At 35.8% G+C, this 25,679-nt stretch overlaps 1 protein-coding gene across 1 annotated transcript in view; it reads right to left on the minus strand.

The window, feature by feature from the left end:
• The window catches only part of LOC141660144 (uncharacterized), a 62,652-nt gene extending 39,621 nt beyond the window's left edge, over positions 1-23,031 (minus strand). Inside the window, exons 1-8 of the mRNA XM_074467105.1 lie at positions 22,471-23,031; positions 21,550-22,386; positions 21,286-21,456; positions 20,161-20,508; positions 19,897-20,061; positions 19,537-19,809; positions 18,763-19,452; positions 17,692-18,037 (exon numbers count right to left, since the gene is read on the minus strand). Coding sequence (XP_074323206.1) covers positions 17,692-18,037; positions 18,763-19,452; positions 19,537-19,809; positions 19,897-20,061; positions 20,161-20,508; positions 21,286-21,456; positions 21,550-22,386; positions 22,471-23,031 — 3,391 coding nt within the window. The remainder of the gene's footprint in view (positions 1-17,691; positions 18,038-18,762; positions 19,453-19,536; positions 19,810-19,896; positions 20,062-20,160; positions 20,509-21,285; positions 21,457-21,549; positions 22,387-22,470) is intronic.
• Positions 23,032-25,679: the final 2,648 nt, after the last annotated feature.

Genomic DNA, 25,679 nt, shown 5'->3' on the forward strand with positions numbered 1-25,679 from the left:
ATAAATACTAAATATATATAACTGGTATGACAATCTGATAGTCATACCGATTGTCATACCAGTATAAAATAAAAGAATATATATATATATATATAAGGTTTATAACTGGCAAGACAATTGATAGTCATACCGATTGTCTTGCTAGTATAAAACTATACAGATAACCAAAATAACACAATTATATACTGAAATGACTTTCAGCAAGACAATTTCAATTGTCTTGCCGATTATCATTCTGGAAATAAAACAATTATAAACAGAATTAGTATGTACATATTTATATATATATGTATTGAAATGATTTTCAGCAAGACAATTTTAATTGTCTTGCCGATTGTCATTCCAGTAGAAAGACAATTATATACATACATAAAATATTTATAAAAACAAAGACAATATTTCAGAATTAATTATTTTTATTCCAAAAATAGATTTCTGTTGAATTTTAGCAAATAAAATTCATAGAAAAATATTTTTAGAGAAAATAAAATATTCTGAGATATTTGAAATTAACAAGTAGAGTAAATAAAACAGATAAGATAATATAAATTACATAGAATTAAGCAAGAAATATGATAAAATGATAAAATAAATTTGCAAATGAATTTTTCATTTATGAAAAATTCATTTGTAAATTCGCTCAAGAACAGATTTCAGATATTCACAAGTTTAATCACTAAAGCTATTCAACATACCCAATTTACCAACTAATTTGGTAAATGTGGATTCATCAAGAGGTTTAGTGAAAATATCTGCTATTTGTTCTTCTGTTGGAACAAAAAATAGTTCAACAGTACCATTCATGACGTGCTCTCTAATAAAATGATACCTGATGTCGATGTGCTTTGTCCTCGAGTGCTGCACAGGGTTATTGGTGATGGCTATTGCACTTGTATTGTCACATAAAATAGGAATTTTGTTCAATACAGAGCCATAGTCCCGTAGCTGATTCCTAATCCACAAGATCTGAGCACAGCAGCTTCCAGCAACAATATATTCAGCCTCGGACGTTGAGTTGGAAACTGTTTGCTGTTTCTTGCTGTACCATGAGACTAGTCTGCTACCTAGGAATTGACAACTCCCTGAGGTGCTTTTCCTATCAACAACACTTCCTGCGTAATCTGAATCTGTATATCCAACAAGGTTAAAACCAGATTCTTTAGGGTACCAAATGCCTAGATTTGGTGTTCCCTTAAGATATCTTAAGATTCGTTTAACAGCAACGCGATGAATATCTCTAGGATCCGCTTGGAACCTTGCATATAAGCATGTAGCATACATAATATCTGGTCTACTTACAGTAAGATAGAGTAAAGAGCCAATCATACCTCTGTAGCTTGTGACATCTACCTTAATGGAGTTTTCACATGGTCCAAGCTTGACAGCTGTAGTTGATGGAGTCCTTGCTGATGCAGAATCCTCTAGATTGTACTTTTTGAGGAGTTCCTTGAGATACTTGGATTGACAAATAAATGTTCCATCTAACCTTTGATTTACTTGTAATCCAAGAAAGAACTTCAGCTCTCCCATCATGCTCATTTCAAACTTGCTGTGCATTAACTTACCAAATCTCTTACAGAGATTATCATTAGTAGACCCAAATATTATATCATCCACATAGACTTGGACTAATATAGTATCATTCTTATGTTTTTTAGAAAAGAGAGTTTTGTCTATGACACCTCTAATAAAGCTATTTTCAATAAGAAATTCAGAGAGAGTGTCATACCATTTTCTTGGAGACTGTTTGAGACCATAGATTGCCTTGAAAAGAAAGTAGACAAAATCCTAATGATCTGGATCTTCAAAGCCAGGAGGTTGCTCTACATACACCTCTTCATCCAGCTTTCCATTCAGAAAGGCACTCTTGACATCCATTTGATAAACTTTAAAGTTTGAGAATGCTGCGAATGCCAGAAATATCATGATGGCCTCAAGTCTAGCCACTGGAGCATAGGTTTCATCATAATCAATGCCTTCAGCTTAAGAATACCCTTTAGCTACCAGTCTTGCTTTGTTTCTTATAACCACACCATCTTCATCTAGTTTATTCCTGAATACCCACCTAGTACCAACAGCTTTCTTGTGTGTAGGTCTAGGTACCAGTTTCCAGACTTGTTGATGCTCAAACTGATTGAGTTCATCTTACATAGCAATCACCCAATCTGGATCAGTCAGTGCTTCCTCAATCTTCTTAGGTTCCATCTCAGAAAGAAATCCTGAGAACATACACTCATTTTGAGTAGCACGTCTAGTTCTGACTCCAACATCTGGATCACCAATAATCAACTCAAAAGAATGAGCTTTATTCCAGACAGTCTGTCTTGGAAGATTTGATCTTGATGATTCGCCTTGAAATTCATTGGGATGTTGTGTCCTACTAGATGATCCTTCAGCATCTCCCCCTGAGTTGTTGCCATGTTGACTTGAAGATTCTCCGTCAGTAGCAGTGGTATCTCCATTGTTGCCAAAGTTTCCATCACTATTACCTTGAGTATCATCATGATTAACAGGTTCTTCACCAGCAACAACCTCAGGTTCTTGACCATGTTCTGATTCTGAATCTGACATATCATCAAACTTCAGTTTCTCAGAAGGATCTTCAGTTTGGATACTAGGGAGTTTAGTGTCATCAAATGTAACATTGACACTTTCAGTTACTTTGTGTTGATCAATGATATACACTCTGTATGATCTTCTTTCATATCCAACAAAAATACCCTCATATGCCTTTGCCTCGAATTTACCACGACGATCATCTCCATCCTTGAGCACAAAGCATCTGGCACCAAATACATGAAAGTATTTGATAGAAGGTTTCTGTTCATTCAAAATCTCATAAGGAGTTTTCATGAAGTCTTTGTTGATTAGAGTTCGATTCTGAGTATAACATGCAGTATTAACAGCTTCAGCCCAAAAGTACATTGGAAGACCTGATTCACTTAACATCGTTCTTGCAGCTTCAATCAATGTACGATTATTCCTTTCTACCACTCCATTTTGCTGAGGGGTTCTAGGAGCTGAAAATTGTCTGGTAATCCCTTTGTCTGTACAGAATCCATTGAGAAGTGAATTCTTGAATTCTGTTCCATTATCTGACCTTATTGCTCTAACAGGGACATTAGAATCTAACTCAATCATCTTGATATGATCAATCACAACTTGTGGTGTTTCATCCTTAGAGTGAAGAAATAAAACCCACGTATACTTGGAATAATCATCAACTATCACAAGACAGTAACACTTCTTTGACATCGAAAGGACATTAACTGGTCCAAATAAATCCATATGCAATAATTGCAGAACACCAGTTATGGAAGATGTGTCAGTGCCTCTGTGACTTGCTTTCTTTGACTTTCCTTTCTGGAAAGCCTCACATAGTCCTTCTGGGGAGAATTCCAGCTGAGGCAGACCTCTGACCAATTCTCTTTTGACAAGAGAATTCATTGTTTTGAAATTGAGATGAGAAAGTCTCTTGTGCCATAGCCAACTCTCATCTGACGATGCCTTTGCATAGAAACAATTGACTTCAGGATTGCTTCCAAAGTTCATGTCAGCTACGAACAAATTTCCTTTCTGGATTCCCATTAAGGAGGGTTTTTCACTTTTCTTGTGCAGAATATGACACTTCAGCTTGTCGAATAAAACATTGTAGCCGTTGTCACAGAACTGACTAATGCTAAGCAGATTGTGTTTAAGTCCTTGCACAACATACACATTTTCAATGATAACATTTCCAGCTAGCAAACAGCCATATCCCTCCGTTAAACCTTTGCTGTTATCTCCAAAGGTAACCACTGGGCCAGCTTTCTCAACCACATTTGATAGCAGGGCTCTATCTCCGGTCATATGTCTTGACGATCCGCTGTCAAGAATCCACACTACTGGTTGTACCTGTTTAATGCCCTGCAATACAAATGGATTAGACCTTCTTCGGAACCCAAGCTTGGCTGGGTCCGGCATATTTATAAAATTGGCCTTTATCAGGAAAAACAACATTCTTAATTTTAATATTCTCAACTTTCTCAATGACTGGACATCTGACCTTGTGAACAGCCTTGACAAATTTCTGTTTAGGCTTAGGCACAAATGTCTCCTTTCTAGCTTTAGGAGGACTAGCAGTCTTAGACCTATCATGCTTTCTATTATTCATATGCTGACGAGGAGTAATCTTATCATTAGAAACATGCTTACCATTAAAATAAGCATACATCAGATTAAAAGCACAAGACATACAATCAGGACACCACATGCTTTATGAGAGGGATTAACAATAGGCAACTTATGCATGGTAGACATGGCATTTGTGTTATCCAACTCATGTGTGTCTGAGTTAGTCTCAGTTGCTTTCACAACCTTGACTGGAACTTTTGACACACTTGACTTGGAGACAGCTTTCTCATTAGCATTATCTTCAGCACAGATTTCTTCTTGAATAATAAATGAGGTCTCATCAAATGGTTCAGCAATTGATTCTTTATAGAGGGGTTCATCAACACCCTTAAGCACATGTGGTACTTCCCTGCCTTTAGCACAAACATGAGGAGGGGAGTTTATGCCTAATTTTCCAATAACAGCATTGTAATCATAACCTATTCCAGATGTTTGATTAACAGCTTGCTTATTGTAAAACTCTTTGGACTTCGAACATGAATTAAAGTAAGCTTTAACCTTAGCCTCAAGACCGGTGATCTTGTCTTTGAGAATAGTTTCAAGTTGTCTATAACAGTCAACTCTATTATCTAGAAAAGATACTTGTTCTTTTAAATATATCTTGATTAATGTGCACAAGTCTTAATTTATTGACATCTTTCTCAAGGTCTTTGATTTGTTGATTTAACAATTCATTATCACGATGAGCACAATCTAAGGAACCTCTTAGATGATAAACTAATTCAGCATCAGTAAATTTTACCTCTTTTCTTGATGATGAGGTGTTTGCATCACTAGCCATGAGAGCAAGATTCCCAACTTCTTCATCTTCACTGTTAGTATCATCCCAGCTTCTTCCCTTTGCCAGGTAAGCCCTTTCAGATTTACTCTTCTGATTAGAATTATAAGAGTTCTTCCTAACTTGTTTTGGCTTCCTGCATTCTGTGGCAAAGTGTCCCAACTCATTACAGTTGAAGCATCGAATGGTGCTTCGATCAACCATCCCTGTTTTGTACCCACCACTGCTGGTGTTAGAGGATGAAGATCCACCTTTCTGGAATCTGTTGTAGTTGGACTTGTACTTGAACTTGGGATTCCTTTTGAATCTGACATTTGAGAATCTCTTGACAATCAGGGCCATTGACTCATCCTCCAATTGCTCCAGTTCTTCCAAGGAATAAAACTCATCTCCTGATTGATTTGTAGTAGGAGGATCAAATTCTGCTACTATCACATTTTCTTCAACCTTAGAAGACTGTACCATTCTTTCTGACTGTTGAGATTGTTGTTGATATTGTGGTTGTTGTTGTTGTTCATCAGCTACTAGAGCAGTAGATGTGCTGACCACTCTTCCTTTCCCGTAAACTTCCTTCTGCTGAATCTGCTCCAACTCATAAGTCTTTAACACACCATAGAGCCTTTCCAAAGAAATCTCACTCAGATCTCTTGCTTCTCTTATGGCAGTGATTCTATGTTCGAGATGAGTTGGCAGTGTTAAAAGGAACTTTTTATTGACCTCCCTAATGGAATAGTATTTACCATTAATGTTCAGGTTGTTGATCAATGCATTGTACCTCTCAAACACTTCAGTGATTCCTTCTCCTGGATTGGATTTAAAGTATTCATACTCAGAGGTTAGGATTTCTAACTTGTTTTCCCTAACTTCCTCTGTGCCTTCATTAATAATCTCAATAGTTTCCCAGATATGTTTGGAATCTTTACAATTCATCACATGTCTATTCATCAAGGGATCAAGGGAATCTACTAAAATTAATTGAAGGCTAGCATCCAGGGAGGCTTCTTCTTTTTCAGCAGGAGAAAAATCCTCAGGATTCTTTACATAAGTTCTAGCTTTGGTGATCACCAAATCATTTTTTATTACCTCTGGTTCAATAACCATTGGAATTTTTGGACCCTTCTTTAACACTTCCAGATATTTTGGATTAGCAACTTGTAAAAACAATAGCATCTTCTTCTTCCACATGATATAATTTTCTTTATCAAATAGTGGAATTTTAACGGTTCCAACTTTTTGTGAAGTCATTATGAATTTTTGAATAAATAAAAATTCAAGGAGTGAAAGAAACACAAAAGTCTAGGATCTTGATTTGTCCGTTAATCAGAAGGCTCTGATACCAATTGTTAGGTCCCAATATGTTTGTAGAAGGGGGTTGAATACAAACTATACCGTTTAATCGAATAAAATGCGGAATAAAAATTGAAACAAAATTTAAGTTAAATAAAACTTTTATTAAACTTGAAATGTGTTACAACAACGGTATCTGTTACAAGGAATTAATCTCAAATTAATTATCACAAATTTAGAATAAATTCGACATGAACTTTTTCTATTTTTGCAATAATTAGAATCAAATGCTAAAAGCGATTTGAGATTAAGTTCTAGGGATTTTGATCCGCTAGTTAGTTATACAAGAACAACAAAAGAATTTCTAGTGGATTGGATTTAACAATAGCTGCTAGAAATAAATGCTCTGAGAATTTTACAATAATTTCTCTACTTCTGTTTGTTTTGTGTTCTTCAGTGGTTGGCTGTGTATTCAATTGTATTGACAAAATGATCTGCTTCTTTTTGTTTAAGTAAACAGATCACTTGAATTGAATCAGCATGACATTCGGCAAGACAATCCAAAATGAACTAGCAAGACAATCCAAAATGAACTAGCAAGACAATCCTTTGAACTGGTAGAACTTTCGGTAGGACAATTACTTGACTTGGAAAGACTATCGGTAGGACAATAGAATGACTTGGTAGAACTATCCAGAAAGACTTGGTAGGACTTTCGGTATGACAATCCAATTGTCATACCAGTTCAAATCTGTTTTGCTGATTTTCTTTTTGAATATAAATCCAAAATCATTTCTGAAAAATGCATAATATTAATTCAGAATTAATTAACCAATTAATTCAATTAATCAATAAATTAATCTTTGCAGATTTAATTTATTTTCTTAATTAAATTAAATAACTTAATTAATTAATAGAGAATTAATACTACTCTTGAACAGCAACCACTCTTCTGACAATATTCTGAAAATCACTGAATCCATTTCACCACTTGAATGTTGACACTCGATATACTGTCTGGTTCATGAATGACTAACTTCTGTGATGTTTCTCCAAGTCTTGATTTTCTTTAGATTAAATTCCTGTAATTAATTGATACCCTGACGAGATCTCTGTCACTTGGTTAAATATACAATCTTGATTTATATCACTGAGGCTTGATCAATTACTTGAGCTTCTTCCAGTGAATCTACAAGTCTGTAGATGAACAATGTTTCTTAACCCTTTGACAGATGTTACTTTGTGAGATCTCTCCGACGATAGATCCACTATTTACTTATTACATTCTTATTTGAGTTGAGTTAAATCCTCGAATAAACAAATAGGCTTAACATATGCCTTTCAAAAAGTAAAAATGAAAAGATCAAGTCACAAAAGTAAAACTGTGAATTCTATAAGTGCATATTTGCAACTTATTCACATGGACTTATTTGGACCAGTTAATGTCCAGTCAATTTCAAGAAAAAGATATGCACTTGTGATGGTGCATGACTACTCAAGATACACATGGGTAGAATTTATGCACTCTAAAGATGAAACCCCACACATCATAATTAAACATATCAAGAAGATTGAGAAGCAGGCCGAAGATCAAAAATATGTGAAAAGATTAAGGAGTGACAATGGAACAGAATTCAGGAATGCAACCTTAACTGAATTATGCAGAGACAAAGGTATTGTTCAAGAATTCTTAGCAGCCAGGACACCTAAACAAAATGGAGTAGTTGAGAGGAAAAACAGAACATTGGTGGTAGCTGCTAGAACAATGCTGCAAGATGCAAAGTTGCCAACTAGTTTTGGGAAGAAACTGTGAACACTGCATGTTATACTCAAAACATATATCTCATTAACAAGAATCTTGGAAAATCACCCTACTCAATCTTATCTAAGAGAAAGCCTACTGTGAAGCATCTTCATGTGTTTGGAAGCAAGTGTTATGTGTTAAAGGATAACTCTGAATATGTGGGAAAATTTGACTCTAAAGTTTTTGAGGCAATTTTTCTGGGATATTCATTGGAGAGAACTGTATACAAAGTCTATGTTACTGAACAAAAGAAAATTATGGAAAGCAAAAATGTTACTTTTGATGATGACAAGTGCCCAGGATTGGAATGCCTTGATGAAAATGAAGCTGAAACCCTAAAGTTTGAAAACCTCAACATTGATAGTGATTCTGAATATGAAGCTGAAATCAATGCAAATCACAGAACAAATGAAGAGTCAACTGAACAAGTGAATCATGAAAAATGAAGCTCATCTCATGAACCTGAATTTGATAGCATAAACTCAGGAGGAGAAAGAGAGGAAGGTCCTGCAAGTCGTGCTAATGGTGAAGAAAACAGAGAAAACTGTATTCAACAAACTCACACCAGAAAGTAGGATAGAAGTCACACTAGAGAAGCAATAATTTGTGATCCAAATATTGGAGTGAGGACTAGAAGTGCAACTGTAAATGAATGTCTACATGCATGTTTTCTTTTATAAATTAAGCCAAAGAAAACTGAAGAAGCTCTACTTGATCCTGATTGGATATCTTCTATGCAAGAAGATCTAAATCAGTTTGAGAGAAACAAAGTTTGGGAGTTGGTTCCTGCACCAGAGAACAGAAGTATAATTGGAACAAAATGGGTATATAGGAATAAGATGGATGAAAATGGAATTGTCACCAGGAATAAGGTAAGTTTGGTTGTAAAATACTACTCACAAGAGGAAGGAATTGACTATGATGAAACTTTTGCTCCAGTTGCAAGACTTGAAGCAATAAGGATTTTTCTTGCATTTATTGCTCATTCAAATTTCAAATTATATCAAATGGATGTCAAAAGTGCCTTCCTAAATGGTGAGTTGGAAGAAGAAGTTTATGTGCAAAAACCACCTGGCTTTGAAGATCCAGAATTTCCAAACTTTGTATACAAGTTTGTTATTCCCAAACAATACAAACAAGAATTATAGAAGGAGGGGTGAATGGAATTCTGGCTTCTTTTCAGTTTAATCAAATGTTCTTCTATAAATATATAACTGTGATTGATTTAACCAAAGTGCGGAATAAGAGTAATATTGAAATCAAAGCACAAAGTAAATAAATACAAGTATTTAAAAACTTTCTGGTGAATTAAACTTTTCCACCGGAGATATATATTAAGTAGAGAATTATGTATTACAAATGTACACAGCTGCTTACAAGTTTAAGAACAAGAACAGAGAAATTTCTTACAGATTTTGCCTTATCTATTTCTCTAGAATATTACTTACTAACTTGTTATTTTTCAACTTGCTACCCTTGGTTTATATATCACCAAGTTACATGATAAAAAGACAAGATAATAAGACAAACTATTTCTAGTCTAATTACATGCTGCTACACTTCTCTTTCCGGCATCTTTGAATACCTTCTATTTAGTATGAAAATGGAAATGCTTCTTTTGTTCTCTAAAATCTGAATAAGGTTGCCACATTCCATTTTCATACAATCAACGCATGTGACTGTCAAGTCACTATCAACAACTCTTCTGAATCTGATCATCCGTTGAAACTTATCTTGATCATCTGTTAAAACTCAACTTGATCATCCATTGAGACTTATGTTGATCATCCGTTGAAAGCTTTGTGAAACATCCGTTGAGACTATTTTCTTGCCAGTTAACTCCATTTTATTTATGCAAGATTACAAGGCATCTGATATTTACAATTAACCAACCTATCATGCATATCAATCTAGTAGTTAAAAAGTCCTATACATTCTACAACATCTGTTACATTAAGTTATTTGGATATGTAGGAAAGTGCTACTACATTTATTGTACATAAGATACTCTTTCAACGGATGTTGAAAATGATCATCCGTTGAAAGCTACAACATCAATTAATTAAGATCTACAAAGTTTTTTGTTCAAGTTATCATCAAGTACACAACATATTCCTAACAAAGTTGATCAAGGCTCTCTATGGCCTAAAACATGCACCTAGAGCCTGGTATGACACAATGTCAGATTTTCTACTTAAACATGGATTCACTAGAGGAACTATAGACAAGACACTCTTCTACAAGCTGTATGGTGGTGATATGATCCTAGTTCATATTTATGTGGATGATATTATTTTTGGTTCTTTTAATGAAAAGCTTTGTCAAAGGTTCTCTAAGCTTATGCAGAGTGAATATGAAATGAGTATGATGGGGGAACTGAGTTATTTTCTTGGACTTCAAGTCAGTCAAAGAAGTGATAGAATCTTCATCAGCCAAACTAAGTATGTCAAATATTTATTGAAAAAGTTTGGTATGATTGATTGTTCACCTGCATCTACACCTAAGTCTACAGCTACAAAGTTAGAAAAAGGGCAAGAGTGTAGACATTTCAAGCTATAGAGGAATGATTAGATCATTGCTTTACTTCATTGTAAGTATACCAGACATCATGTTTGTAACATATCTGTGTGCAAGATTCCAAGCCAATCCAAAAGAATCACATTTGATGGCTCTGAAGAGGATTTTCAGATACTTGAAAGGGACTCCTAACTTGGGATTATGGTATCTTAAGGGAACTGGTTTTGAAGCTGTTGGTTACACAGAAGCAGATTTTGCTGGATGCAGGGTTGAAAAGAAGAGTACTAGTGGACGCTGTCAGTTTCTTGGATAAAGACTTGTATCCTGGTATAGCAAAAAACAACAATATGTGTCAACTTCCACAGCTGAGGCTGAATACATAGCTGCTGGAAGTTGCTATGCTCAAGTGCTTTGGATTAGAAATCAGCTAATGGACTATGACCTAGTGTTACACAAAATTCCAATTATGTGTGACAATACTAGTGCTATATCTATTGTGGCTAATCCAGTTAATCACTCTAGAACAAAGCACATTAATGTAAGGTACCATATTATTAGAGAACATGCTGCAAATGGTACCATTGAGCTTATTTTTGTTGCAACAGAAAAATAATTAGCTGACATTTTTACTAAACCTTTGGATAAAGCAACTTTCACTAGACTTGTAGGTGAAATTGGAATGTTAAATTCTTCATCCTAAGGCAAGAACTCAGCTAATGTGTTGCAGTAGATCAATTTCTAGTAAATCAAAATTAATTTGATTTAATTGGAAATTAACTGAAATATGAATTATAAATATTTCAGAAATCTCTGCATATTTATCTTTCAAAAATTAAAATTCGGCTTGGAATTTTTCAATTCTAAGAAAACTGTCAAAATGTTGATTTACATTTCCAATATGTAAAATAAACACATGGAAGAATCAAAATAATCAAGGGCATAAAGAGAACTGAGTTCTCGATAAGTCTAATTGACTTATCGACAAGCCATTTTAAGACTTCTCGAGTGAGTTCTCGACAAATCAATTTCCTGACTTCTTGAGGGACTTCTCAATAAGCTTTATTATGACATATCGATAAGTCATTGTAGAGTTCTCTATAAGTGTAATTCACAGAGTTCTCTACAAGTACATTTAGACTTATAAATAACTCAGAACTGAAATAATTTAAATTTAATAAATTATTTTGGTAAATTACTCTTGATAAATATATTCTAAATTTATTTGGATTTATTCAAATAGAAATTAGAATTAATTCAATCCATTTTAGGACAAACTGAGCATTTATTTGACATCTCGACAAGTCAATTTTAGTTCTCTAAAAGAGTAAATTAAAATGACTTCTCGATATGTAATTCTATCTTTAAAATGACTTCTCGATAAACATATTCCATATGTCTATTTTTGAGTTCTCGATAAGTCATCATTTGTTTTTACTATAAATACTCAGACATCTTGATATACACATACTTACGCCTTCGAGAACTCTAAGTGACCTAGCTTTTTCAATTCCAAACCGATTCCTCTCTCATTTCAAATCCTTTCTCTCTAATTTCTTTTACCCATTAATCTTCACATTCACAACAATGGCAACAAACATTATTGTACCCTTCATCCCAAAGGAGACCAACTTCCTTGCATTCTTAGATGCCAATCATGTTCATGAAGTTTTCAAAAGCTTCGTCAAGTTCTTGTCTGAAACTTACTTTATTGGAGCTCTTACAGCTAACCCAGTTCTCTATCTGGATGTATTGGGGGATTTCTGGAACACAGCTGTAGCTAGGACAGTTGTACATGAAGACCAATCTTCAACTTTAGTGGTTAACTATCAAATTAAAGGAACTTGACCTTGAACATTCCAACTGACAAGCTAGTAGAGATTCCAACTCAGGAGGAGCTGTATGATTTCTTGGATTTTATCAACTACTCTGAGAAAATCAACTTGGCCAGCTTGACCAAGAAAAATATGAGGAGAGATTGGTCCTTTCTGTTTGATTCTGTGGTGAGGGCTTTCACATGCAGAAAATTAGGATTTGACAACATTTCTAGTGTTGTTCAGAAGCTGATCTACTCAATGGCTCACAATAAACAGATTAATATAGGACACTACATTCTGGAGGAATTGAGCACCAGGCTCATCATGCCATTAACTTCAAGAGATAAAGAAATTTTCCTTCCTAGATTCATTATGTCTGCATTAAATCATAAAGTTAATGACATACATATGTTTGAATCTGTAGATAGATCATTAATAGGAAACTATAAACAAGTGTCTAAAATTTTATTTGGATCACTTATTACTAAAAATTGGGTACAAGTGGGTCTTAGGTTAACACCTTTCATGATTTAAGACCTATCCTGTTAGGTCCACTGGGTTAATACAGAGGGGGGGGGTGAATGTATTATCGTTCGTTTTTTCAAATAAATTCGTAGCGGATAAAGATACTATGAAAAATAAACACAAACACAAGAGCTTCGGGGGATCGATCTTATATTATTAAGAAAAATCTCTGAGTGGGCTGCTTACAAACTTTGTTACAAACGTAAACAAAGCAACAATAACTCTACACACTACAAAAGATAACTTATCAAATGTGTGTATCGCTATCACTCTAAAAAGCAATATAACCTATCGGATACAAGTTATCAATACAAGGCTTTAATGCTTTTGAGTGTTCCTATGTAAGACTAGAATTCTGTATAAAATTCAGCAGCACTTCTCTTTGCAAATTGATGATTTGATAGAATGAATCTCCAAAAAGCGAGAGCAACGCTACTGTTTCTGATTGTGAATACTAGTTCAATTCACTGTTGAACTGATAGATATAGGTAGGTGAATAGACTTAGAGACATGGCAAGCTCTCTTCCAAGTATTAAATCAATCGGGGTGCAGTAGTCGAATTGTAGAAGTCGATAGGAGTTCCTGTACTTGGATAATTCAAGAATTAAGCTACTAGTCGATCTAATTCTCCCTGTATAATTTCCATGCCTTAGGAAATATTCAAGTAGGCAAGCAAGAAGCTAGTAGTCGACTTGTATAGGAGAAAAGTCGACTAGTAGAATGTCAAAATCGACTAGCACATAACTTGGACTACCTAGTAGTCGATTTGCAATCCAGGAGGCGATTTTGACTTAGTTTCTACAAATAGCTCCACACTAGTCGACTAGCTAGAGTATAAAATCGACTAGTAGTTTGTTTAACCTTCTACAAGTCAATTTATACATACTAGAAGTCGATTTTGAGTTGATTAAAATGCCAGAAGTCGATTTTGGCTTGAATCTTGCCTTAGAACCATTTCTGATTTGAACAATTCGACTAGTAGCTATAGAAATCGACTAGTGGACCACATTTGAATTCTAGTAGTTGAATTTTACTCCTAGAGTGTTCCTTACTTGGCCAAATCATTATACATGCTATTTGCTTGACCAACAACTCCTGGAATGTTGACTTGAATCCCTTTTGAACTTGTACTTGACTTCTTATACATTCTCAAACTTGATCTATGCAATCCCTGAATCATACCACTTCATGTCTTCCTGTCTTCTGAGCTTCGTCTTTAATCTTCGAACAGTTTTCTTGAATACGAATCTCACTTGACAGTCTTTCGAATGATAGTACTTAGTTTCCTTTCACGGATCACTGACGCCTAGTGTAATGGTCTGTTCACAGACGACTAGTTCCGCTCTCAGGCCTTCATACTATAGACTATACACTTCACTGTCAAATTTTCTACCATATCAAATCAGCTTCACTGAAACCCTTATGACCTTCACACCAATCCAGATTGCTATTTCGAATATCTTCAACATTATTCCTTCGATGAATGAACATATTAATAAACTTCCTTCGAACTTCTGTTGACGACTTCTTCACTGTAGCTTTCCAGATCATTGTGTATATGTCAAGTCTTCTATCTTCGTACTGGTTTCAATGGATATAGGATTATTTGCAAGTCCTGTCTATGTTGAGTTATTATCCTCTGTATTGTTGTCATTGATGAATCTATCTTTAATCTTCAACTCCTTCTATATCCAACAATCTCCCCCTATTTGGCTGTTAAACATGACAGTCAAATTTATACTAGAGAAGTATCAATTTGGAGGATAACTCAACTAACCATAACCAAAAATCTTCAATCAGCTTTCAACATTGATGTCCTGGACATGGAAATAATACTATCTTATATCTTCTACACTCATACTCATTCAGCTCCAGCAGAGAACAACATCTTCTTTCCCTTTAGTAAAAATGCAAAAGATACGTCTTCAAAATCTCCATATTTCTCCCCCTTAGATAATCAACATGAGAAGGCAGGAAAAATATCTTAGGTGACCTATCCAGTCTTCTTCTAAGTTGAAGAAGGTTGCTCCCCCTTAGTTGAATAAGGATATCCACCAGTTTTTGTTCCACATTTCTCCCCCTTTGTCCAATACTGGGAAAAATGTTTTTGTATTATGCCATATTTATTCTCCCCCTTAGTTGAGTAATCCTTCAAATATAGACTACATAAACTAAATCTCCCACCAAGTACAATTCTGAGAGAAAAGAAGTTCCAGGATTCTCAACTCAAGAAAAGAACTTCCCTTAAATCACCAAAAATTCCCTTCCAGCTTCCTTATATCTCCCAAGAAACAGAATTCCATAACCAGAACCAGGAGAGAACCTCATACAGAAAAAGTTCTCAACCCCAGATCATCACAACATTCTTGAGAATATTACAAACAAAACCAAGCTAGAATAAGAACAGGTGCTACACATTTCCTCACAGTGCAAGTGTGTGATTTCTGTTTAGTGTTCTCACGGTGTGTTTCACTCCACTCTACACTCAAGTGTTTGAACTCATCCTCACAAGTGTTTCACTCCACTCAGAGCTCCAGAAGTCCAACAATGAATGTACCTGCAAGAAAATCCTTTTCATAGAAAAGTTGCCTTCCATCTTCAAGGATGAAAACTCTCAGTCAAGAGATTCAAAAATATTCCTTCTGAGAGGGGAAATTAGGATTCTATAAAGTGGCAGAATTCCTGATATCCCTCAACTTCTATGAAGAAGCATACCTTATAAACTCGTCAGTTGATATTCGAGTCCTTATTTACAAGTTTCTATTTTGACTTAGTCAAAATCATATCCAGATTTGAATTCTGGGAAGATAACCAATGATCAATGATATGCCATTAGGGATCAATGATTTCTTCTTATGTTACTTAGACATGAATCAGAGATAATGGTCTTAGGATAAACCAGAGTACCAGAATCTCATTAGAGTTAGAATCCATATGGATCTCAGATTTAATCAAAATTAAATCTCAAGTTCTATCAGTGACCTTGAGATGGTTTGATAAACTTGCTCCGTCAAAACCTTCATTGTGTGTAAAACTCACACGTGCATTGAAATATTTGAGGTAAGGTAGTGACTCTCATTCAGATGTCTTGGCTGACAGGCAAATTTTCAATAGAAATACAACCTGTTGAGAGAATGCTTCTAGTAACAGTTTCAGTGCCTTTTTCAGCTTTACATTCTTTTGAGAGAATATAAATGGGCTTTACAGTTGTCTCAGGATTTGAATACTCCACTACTTTATGAGAGATAGAGCTGTAGGGTTGACCTTTCCTTCCTTATGTGGTGTTGCCTGGCACTATCTCCCTCACTCAACTCAACTCCAGTTATCAAGGTTCAGAATGCAACTGATCATGTGGTTTTCATGTATCAGAGCAAAAGCTTTGGATAAATTCTGTTTGAGGAGTGTTTGGTTCTATGACTTTGATCAGAACCCATTGGTTTGATAGGCTCATAGTCAGCTTCCTAAGCCACTGGGGGCAGTTATAAGTTTCAGAATACTAGGACTGGGCCTTAGGAATAATCCACAAAGTTTCAGAATGCTTAAGGATCAAGGAATGATACCTTGGAAGTAACCATAGAGAACACAGGACAAGATCTACTACCAGAGATCATTCAGCATGTGATTGTGTGGTATTTCAACTTGAAGTACATTCTGAAAGATTGGTCATACCTGAACTTTACTTTAGCTGCTTTCTGTGTTTGGATATTCAGCGCAAGACTTAAATAGCAACAGATTTAGTAGCAATGGTAAATAGCATCATGTATTGATTTAGAATTGAGTAAGTAGAATAGTTCTTTCTAGAGAATGTATCAGAGCCACATGGATGAAACATGTGATAAAGATGGAAGAAATACTCTACTCATTTTAGTTCTAAACCAATATAAGGGTTTATCTAGCATATAGCAATCATATTTTGTCAAGTATTTTATCAAGTGTGTACACATGCATAAATATTTTCTGTATTAGAGCAAGAGCGTGCATACATACAGGACAAATAGACATTATGATTTAAGACAATTAAACACAATTCATGCTAGGAATAAATTTATCTGAGATAGAGTGTTAGGTCCAATACAGAGAAGGGGTGCTAACCTATCTCAAATACATACAAAGCTCCAGATAAACTAACTCAATTACCACATAACATGTAACATGTAAGATCATGCTAATCAATTAGCATCAAAATCTTAAATCCAATTATCACTAAGCACAAGCATACAAAACATGTGATAATCAATTTGCTTCAATCCATGGATAATGAATATAGGTAAATAAACTTTACAAGGCCTCAAAGCATCATCACATGATTTGTAAAATTTACTCCAATCAAATTACATAATATGTTAAATTCCATTTTTAAGTGGATAAGATTAACATGCCAAGTTCACTAACCAACTTGCTAAAAGTAGCTTCATCAAGTGGCTTAGTGAAAATGTCTGCAATTTGATCAGCTGTGGGAACAAAAATTAGTTCCACAGTACCATTCACTATGTGCTCTCTTATAAAATGATACCTTATATCAATATGTTTGGTCCTCGAGTGTTGAACATGATTATTTGAGATTGCTATGGCACTTGTGTTGTCGCAGTAGATAGGAATATGATTCAAATCAAGTCCATAGTCTCGGAGTTAGCTTCTCATCCATAGAATTTGAGAACAGCAACTTCCAGCAGCAATATACTCAGCCTCAGCAGTAGATGTAGAAACCGAATGCTGCTTCTTGCTAAACCAAGAAACCAATCTTCTTCCAAGAAACTGACAGCTTCCTGAAGTACTCTTTCGATCAATCTTACAACCAGCATAGTCAGAATCCATATAGCCAATTAGATCAAAGCTCGTGTCTTTAGGATACCAGATACCCAGATTCGGTGTACCCTTCAAATACCTAAAGATCCTCTTGACAGCTATCAGATGTGACTCTTTCGGATCAGCTTGGAACCTCGCACACAAGCATGTTACAAACATTATATCTGGAAGACTTGCAGTCAAGTAAAGAAGAGATCCAATCATGCCTCTATAGTGAGTGATGTCCACCTTTTTACCAGACTCATCTTGATCAAGTTTTGTGGCAGTTGACATAGGAGTCTTGGCAGGTGTTGAATCTTCCATCTGATATTTCTTCAGAAGATCCCTGATGTACTTCGTTTGACAAATAAAGATACCATCTGGCTTCTGGCTTACTTGAAGTCCAAGGAAGAAATTCAACTCACCCATCATGCTCATCTCATACCTACTCTGCATAAGCTTAGCAAACCTTGCACAAAGTGCATCATTCGTAGACCCAAATATAATATCATCAACATAAACTTGCACAAGTATGGTATCATTTTTATGCTTTTTATGAAATAGAGTCTTATCTATGACACCTCTAGTGAAACCATTCTCAAGTAGAAATTCAGAGAGAGTGTCATACCATGTTCTAGGCACTTGCTTTAGACCATAAAGAGCCTTGAAGAGAAGATACACAAAATCTTTGAACTCAGGGTCTGTGAAACCAGGAGGTTGCTCCACATAGACCTCTTCTTTAAGCTCACCATTCAGAAAAGCACTTTTCACATCCATCTGATAAACCTTGAAGTTTGAATGTGCAGCAAATGCTAAGAACATTCTGATGGCTTCAAGTCTAGCCACTGGTGCAAAGGTCTCATCATAGTCAATGCCTTCTTCTTGAGAATAACCCTTAGCAACCAGTCTCGTCTTGTTCCTAGTTACAATTCCAGCTTGTTCCTGAATACCCACTTAGTGCCAATAACAGATTTATCTTTTGGTCTGGGTACAAGCTTCCACACTTTCTGTCTTTCAAATTGATTGAGCTCATCTTGCATAACAATCACCCAATCAGGATCTCCAAGAGCTTCATCTACTTTCTTTGGTTCCATTTGAGAGAGAAATCCAGAAAATAGACATTCATTAGCAGTAGATCTTCTCGTCTGAACTCTTGCTCCAGCATCACCAATAATGAGATCTTCGGGATGAGATATACTCCACTTTACAGCTCTAGGAAAATTTTCCCTTGATGATTCAACTTGATTAACATTCTGTTGAGTTCGACTATCAGACCCTCTTTCTTGTTCTACTCCCCCTGAGTTGCTGCCATTTTGATCTGTAGAACCTGACACTTGAGGACTAGTTCCAGAAACTGTCTCACTATGCACAATTGTGTTACCACTATTGCCATTCATATCTGAACCATCTCCACCATTTCCATCAGAATCTGAATCACCATTATGATCATTGTGATGACCATCTCCATTGCTATCTCTATTTGGAACAAACTCAGGTTCGTCTTCATCATCAGAAAGATCTTCCACACTTAAGTGATCATTACTATCTTCCTTCTGAATACTCGGGAGCTTGGTGTCATCAAAAGTTACATTAAGGCTTTCCACAACTTTACTATCATCAATCACAAACACCCTGTATGCCTTAGACTCCAATGAATAGCCTAGGAAAATACCTTCTTCAACTTTGGCATCAAATTTACCAAGATGCTCATCGTCCTTTAGCACATAGTATTTTCCTCCAAACACATGGAAGTAACTCACGAATGGTTTCTTGTTGGCCATTAACTCATATGGTGTTTTTTCAAACATCTTGTTGATCAGGGTTCGATTCTGAGTATAACACGCAGTGCTAACAGCTTCAGCCCAGAAATACGTAGGAAGATTGGTTTCATTCAGCATTGTCCTTGCAGCCTGAACCAACGTACGATTCTTTCTTTCTACCACTCCATTCTGTTGAGGAGTCCTTGGTGCTGAATACTGTCTCGAGATGCCTTTCTCCACATAGAAATCATTCAACTTTGCATTTCTGAATTCTGTGCCATTATCTGATCTTATGCACCTTACAGGCACGCCAACTTCTAACTCAATCTTGTTGATGTGATCAATGATCATTTCAGCTGCTTCATCCTTTGAATGTAAGAGTAACACCCAAGTGTATCTGGAATAGTCATCAACAATCACTAAGCAATATTTCTTTCTCGACATAGACATTACATTGACTGGTCCGAACAAATCCATATGCAGAAGTTGTAAGGGCTCAGCAATGTCAGAAACTATCTTCTTCTTATGTGATGCTCTCTTTGACTTTCCCTTCTCACATGCTTCACAAAGTCCTTCAGGAAAAAATTCCATCTCGGGCAGACCTCTCACCAATTCCCTCTTAACCAAAGAATTCATGGTCTTGAAGTTTAAGTGGGAGAGCTTCTTATGCCATAACCAACTGTCGTCTGGAGAAGCTTTACTATAGAAGCACAAAACTTGACCATCTCCAGCAGAATTCCAGTCAGCTACAAACAAATCACCCTTTCTCACTCCATTGAGAGTAATCTTCTCATTCTTCTGTTTAGAAACTTCACAGCCTTTATCACAGAATTGGCTTATGCTGAGGAGGTTATGTATTAGACCTTCAACCAGAGAAATATCTTCAATGATGACATTTCCAATTTCCAAACAGCCATATCCCGTTGTATAACCTTTTCTGTCATCTCCAAAGGTAACTTTAGGGCCAGCTTTCTTAACCACCTTTAATAGCAGGGCTCTATCTCCAGTTATATGCCTCGAACATCCACTGTCCAGAATCCAAATGACCTTATTCTGCTTAATGCCCTGAAAATAAAGGAGATTAAGTTTTCTTTGGTACCCAAACTAAGTTGGGTCCAGGGGACTTAGAAGCATTTGAATATTTAACATTTTGCTTCATAGAATTGACATGCTTAGTATGTTGGGCATTGTCTTTGACTGTCCCTTTGTCACTTACAGAAGCACCAGCAGACTTGCTTACAAGCTTGGTGACAGGTGCCTCTTTCCTAACCTTAGGAGGGCTGACAGTCTTAGACTTACCAGTGTGTGTGTTCATGCTTATCATGATTATGCGATGAATTATGCGAGTGTGTGGAATCAAGATAAGTGTTCATGAAATTAACAACACATGGCATGCAAACAGAATTATTGCACTTAGGAGATTTAGGCATGCTAGACATTTTACGCATATTAACATTCTTAATATTATCTACCTTAGCCTTCCTACAAGCATGAGTAAGATGACCAGCAGATCCATAATTGTTGCATAACTTTCTAGGGCCATTGCCTCCTATCCTGTGATTTCTATTCCTGCTTCTTTTAGTTTTGGAACTAAAACCTAGTCCAACCTTAGATGTTTCACTATCTGAGTCAGCTAACTTACTAGGTTCCTTTGCCTTTTTATCTTTTAATTCATTAAGTCCTCAACAAGCAACTCATGTTCAATGAATAGTCTATCCTCATCAAAGGGATCAGAAAATGCTTTCTTGTACAAAGGTTTCTTAGTACTTTTCAGAACGTGTGGTATATCAGGTGGATTATCTACTTTTTCAACTTTTTCATTTTCCACCACACATTTCTTACTTGACTTTTAAGCTCATCATAATCTAACCCAATTCCAAGTTTACCACTTACAACTTGGCTAGATATGAGTTCCTTCGCAAGATTAGCAGAATTGGCATAAGCTTGTAACTTAGCTTCTAATTCCTTTATCTTCTCATCTCTTTGAGCAATGGTCTCAACATGATTATTAGCCTTAAGTTCTAGATAGTGATGTTTTTGCCTAATGTCTTTAACATTAACTTACTCAAGAACTAACTTATCAAGTTCTTCCTGTAGTTTCTTTACCTTTTCTTTCAAGTCACCTACAGTACCATTAGCATTTTTCAAGGAGACTATACAGTGATAATAGCTCAGATTTATGGAATTATATCTATCAATGCATACTTTCTCAGTACATTCAACTTTTATACTATCAAATGAAGATGCAGCAGGTATAGTGATAGACTTTCTAAAAGCAAGGTAGTGTTCATTCTCACATAGGTTTTCAGTATGAAATGGAGGTGAGTAGGAGCAAAGGATTACCTGTCTTGAAGAGTGTAGAGTGTCAGCCATGAGTGCCATATTTCCAAACTGCTCTTCCTCATCATCAGTATCATCCCAGCTTCTACCCTCAGCTATGTAAGACTTCACTGGATACTTCTTCGAACCTCCATAATCTTTCTTTTGATAAGTCTTTCCTTTGTCTCTTGCCTGTTGACTCCTTTTACATTCAGTGGCAAAGTGTCCCATTTCTCCACAATTGAAACACTTGACATTCTTTCTATCTACCATCCATGTCTTGTAGCCTGAGTCTGAATATGATGGAGATTTATGACCCCTGTTGCTGCTACCAGATCCCCTGAAGGCTTGTTTCCTCCTGAATCTCAGGTTTCCAAATATAGCTGCCATGTTGGCCATGGTGGGATCCTTCATATCTTGCAACTCTTCCATTGTATAATAATCCCTTGGGTCTCCAGAAAGATTTCCATCATCAACTTCAGCATCACAAAGCACTTGATCATTTGTCTTTGGCTTTTCAGCAGTTATGTCCAAGTCCTTGTGTTTACTAGCTTCAAGAGCAGTTGTCTTCAGTAATTCAGCATTCTTCACGTCCACTGCACCACTTCCAAATATAATCTTTTTCTATTCCAATTCCATTTCATGAGTCTTCATCTTCCCATATAACTTTTCCAGAGATATAGTCTTGAAGTCCAAGCGCTCACGAACTGAATCTCCTTTACTTATGAGATGAGTGGGCAATGTCAACATAAACTTCCTGTTTATCTCTTTCTGTTCATATCTCTTCCCATAGATGCTCAGTTCATTTATCAACTTGTTCAATCTTTCAAAGACCGAAGTTATGTTTTCGCCTGGGAGAGATTTGAATGCCTCGTACTGGGTAGTCAGAATATCAAGTCTGTTTTCTCTGACGTCTTCCGTTCCTTCCATTAACAACTCTATGGTTTGCCACATATGTTTGGCATTTTCACACACAGCAGTTTGATGGCTCATATCATCATCCATGGATTCCATCAACAAGTGCTGCACCTTGGCATCCAAACTATCCAATTCAATATCCTTCTCAGTGTAGTCATCTGGATTCTTAGGAATTCTCTTCTTATCATCATTTGGATCCTCTATCTCAAATACAAATGGTCCTTTCTCGATGACCTTAATGTATCTGTGATCTGCAGCTCTGAGATAAAGAAGCATCCTCTTCTTCCATAGATTGTAGTTTGCCTTATCGAATTTCGGAACCTTAAAACCGCCAATCTTTTGAGAACTCATTTTTACAGATCTGTAAAATTTTCGCAATATGAGGTCTCAAACTGCAACTATCCAATCAGTCACACAACACAACCAATCAACAGAAACCCAATCTACACAACCAGAAGCTATCCCAGTCTCCATTCAACCAAAATCCAACACAAAACTTGCTAACCTAAAGGATCTGATTCGTATATCGATCAACAAGCTCTGATACCAATTGTTAGGTCCATTAGGTTAATACAGAGGGGGTGAATGTATTATCGTTCGTTTTTCAAATAAATTCGCAGCGGATAAAGATACTATGAAAAACAAACACAAACACAAGAGCTTCGGGGGATTGATCTTATATTATTAAGAAAAATCTCCGAGTGGGTTGCTTACAAACTTTGTTACAAACGTAAACAAAGCAACAATAACTCTACACACTACAAAAGATAACTTATCAAATGTGTGTATCGCTATCACTCTAAAAATCAATATAACCTATCAGATACAAGCTATCAATACAAGGCTTTAATGTTTTTGAGTGTTCCTATGTAAGACTAGAATTCTATATAAAATTCAGCAGCACTTCTCTTTGTAAATTGATGATTTGATAGAACGAATCTCGAAAAAGCAAGAGCAACGCTACTGTTTCTGATTGTGAATACTTGTTCAATTCACTGTTGAACTGATAGATATAGGTAGGTGAATAGACTTAGAGATGTGGTAAGCTCTCGTCCAAGTATTAAATCAATCAGGGTGCAGTAGTCGAATTGTAGAAGTCGATAGGAGTTCATGTACTTGGATAATTCAAGAATTAAGCTACTAGCTAATCTAATTCTCCCTGTATAACTTCCATGCCTTAGGAAATATTCAAGTAGGCAAGCAAGAAGCTAGTAGTCGACTTGTATAGGAGAAAAGTCGACTAGTAGAATGTCAAAATCGACTAGCACATAACTTGGACTACCTAGTAGTCAATTTGCAATCCAGTAGTTTGTTTAACCTTCTACAAGTCGATTTATACATACTAGAAGTCGATTTTGAGTTGATTAAAATGCCAGAAGTCGATTTTGGCTTGAATCTTGCCTTAGAACCATTTCTGATTTGCACAATTCGACTAGTAGCTATAGAAATCGACTAGTGGACCACATTTGACTTCTAGTAGTCGAATTTTACTCCTAGAGTGTTCCTTACTTGGCCAAATCATTATACATGCTATTTGCTTGACCAACAACTCCTCGAATATTGACTTGAATCCCTTTTGAACTTGTACTTGACTTCTTATACATTCTCAAACTTGATCTATGCAATCCCTGAATAATACCACTTCATGTCTTCCTGTCTTCTGAGCTTCGTCTTCAATCTTCGAACAGTTTTCTTGAATACGAATCTCACTTGACAGTCTTTCGAATGATAGTACTTAGTTTCCTTTCACGGATCACTAACGCCTAGTGTAATGGTCTATTCACAGATGACTAGTTCCGCTCTCAGGCCTTCATACTATAGACTATACAATTCACTATCAAATTGTGACGACTGAGAATTTTTCGACGTAATTAAGTCAATAAAGTATGTTTTATGTGATGTGATTCTAATTATGTGATTAAGTGTTGATTAATTGTCTTTGCTGTATATTAGAATATAGGAGCGTAAGTAAAAAACGTTCCAATTTAAAGAGTCAGCTTAGGAATTAAGCTGTGTTGTCGGGCCGTCAGGTAGAACGGAACCCGTCCTAATAAGGGTTTAAAGAATATAAAATGTGAATTATGTGTGATTGAGTGAAATGAATGTTTAAATAAAGTATTTCGTCCTAAGTAACGTGTCGGTCGATAATGATAATAAGAAGCGTAATCGAAACGCTGAGCGTCGGGCCGTCAGGATGAACGTGACCCGATATGCGTAAAAAAGGGGTAAAGATTAAAGAAGGACAAATTCTCTGATCAAACCTGAGTTGTTATGTGATCGTATATGTGTGATTGCTTATCTGTGTGCATGACTATGTGCTCTGTGACATTTTTATGAATTTAAAGGAATTATTTGATTTAAATGAAGGTTTATTTAACCTTCGCGCATTTTTAAAAAATTATCTGAGTATTATAAAAACATGGGATTTATTTTGTTATCTTCATAATAGTCCTAGGGACTTTCTAAAAATAATGGATGGATTTATTTGGTAGACATTGTATTTTAAATTAATTTTTATGTGGAAAATATTATTATTAGCACGAACTTGCGAAAATCATATAAAATCAACCGTGCGCTCAAAAATATATTATGAGTAATGGTTGGAAAGCTAATTTCGAGATCTACGTATTAAAATTATCACTTACAATAATTTTTGACTTTCCGAGAGAGTTATATTTCATAATTGATTTTTGTTACATTTGAGTAAAAAAAAAGAATCAATTATGCATAAAAAGGATTTAGTAGATTACTAAAATGCCCTTGCTTTTGATAGTTTATAAACCATCTCCCCCCCTTTCTTCTTTTCTTTCCCGTGCACTCCACTCCACTATCCCCTTCTCTTTTCTTTTTCACTCTCTTCCTCTCGGCTACTCTCTCTCTCTCGGCTCTCTCCATCTATTATCTCTCTCTCTTGCATGCAACACTCAAACCTCACTCAAACTCAAAGATATTGCTCTCTTTAGTCTCTATTTTTGGTATACATCTCAATTTTCATTTGT

This window comes from Apium graveolens, chromosome 5 (genome assembly GCF_009905375.1).
Source record: "Apium graveolens cultivar Ventura chromosome 5, ASM990537v1, whole genome shotgun sequence".
In the NCBI taxonomy this organism is placed as follows: Eukaryota; Viridiplantae; Streptophyta; class Magnoliopsida; order Apiales; family Apiaceae; genus Apium; species Apium graveolens.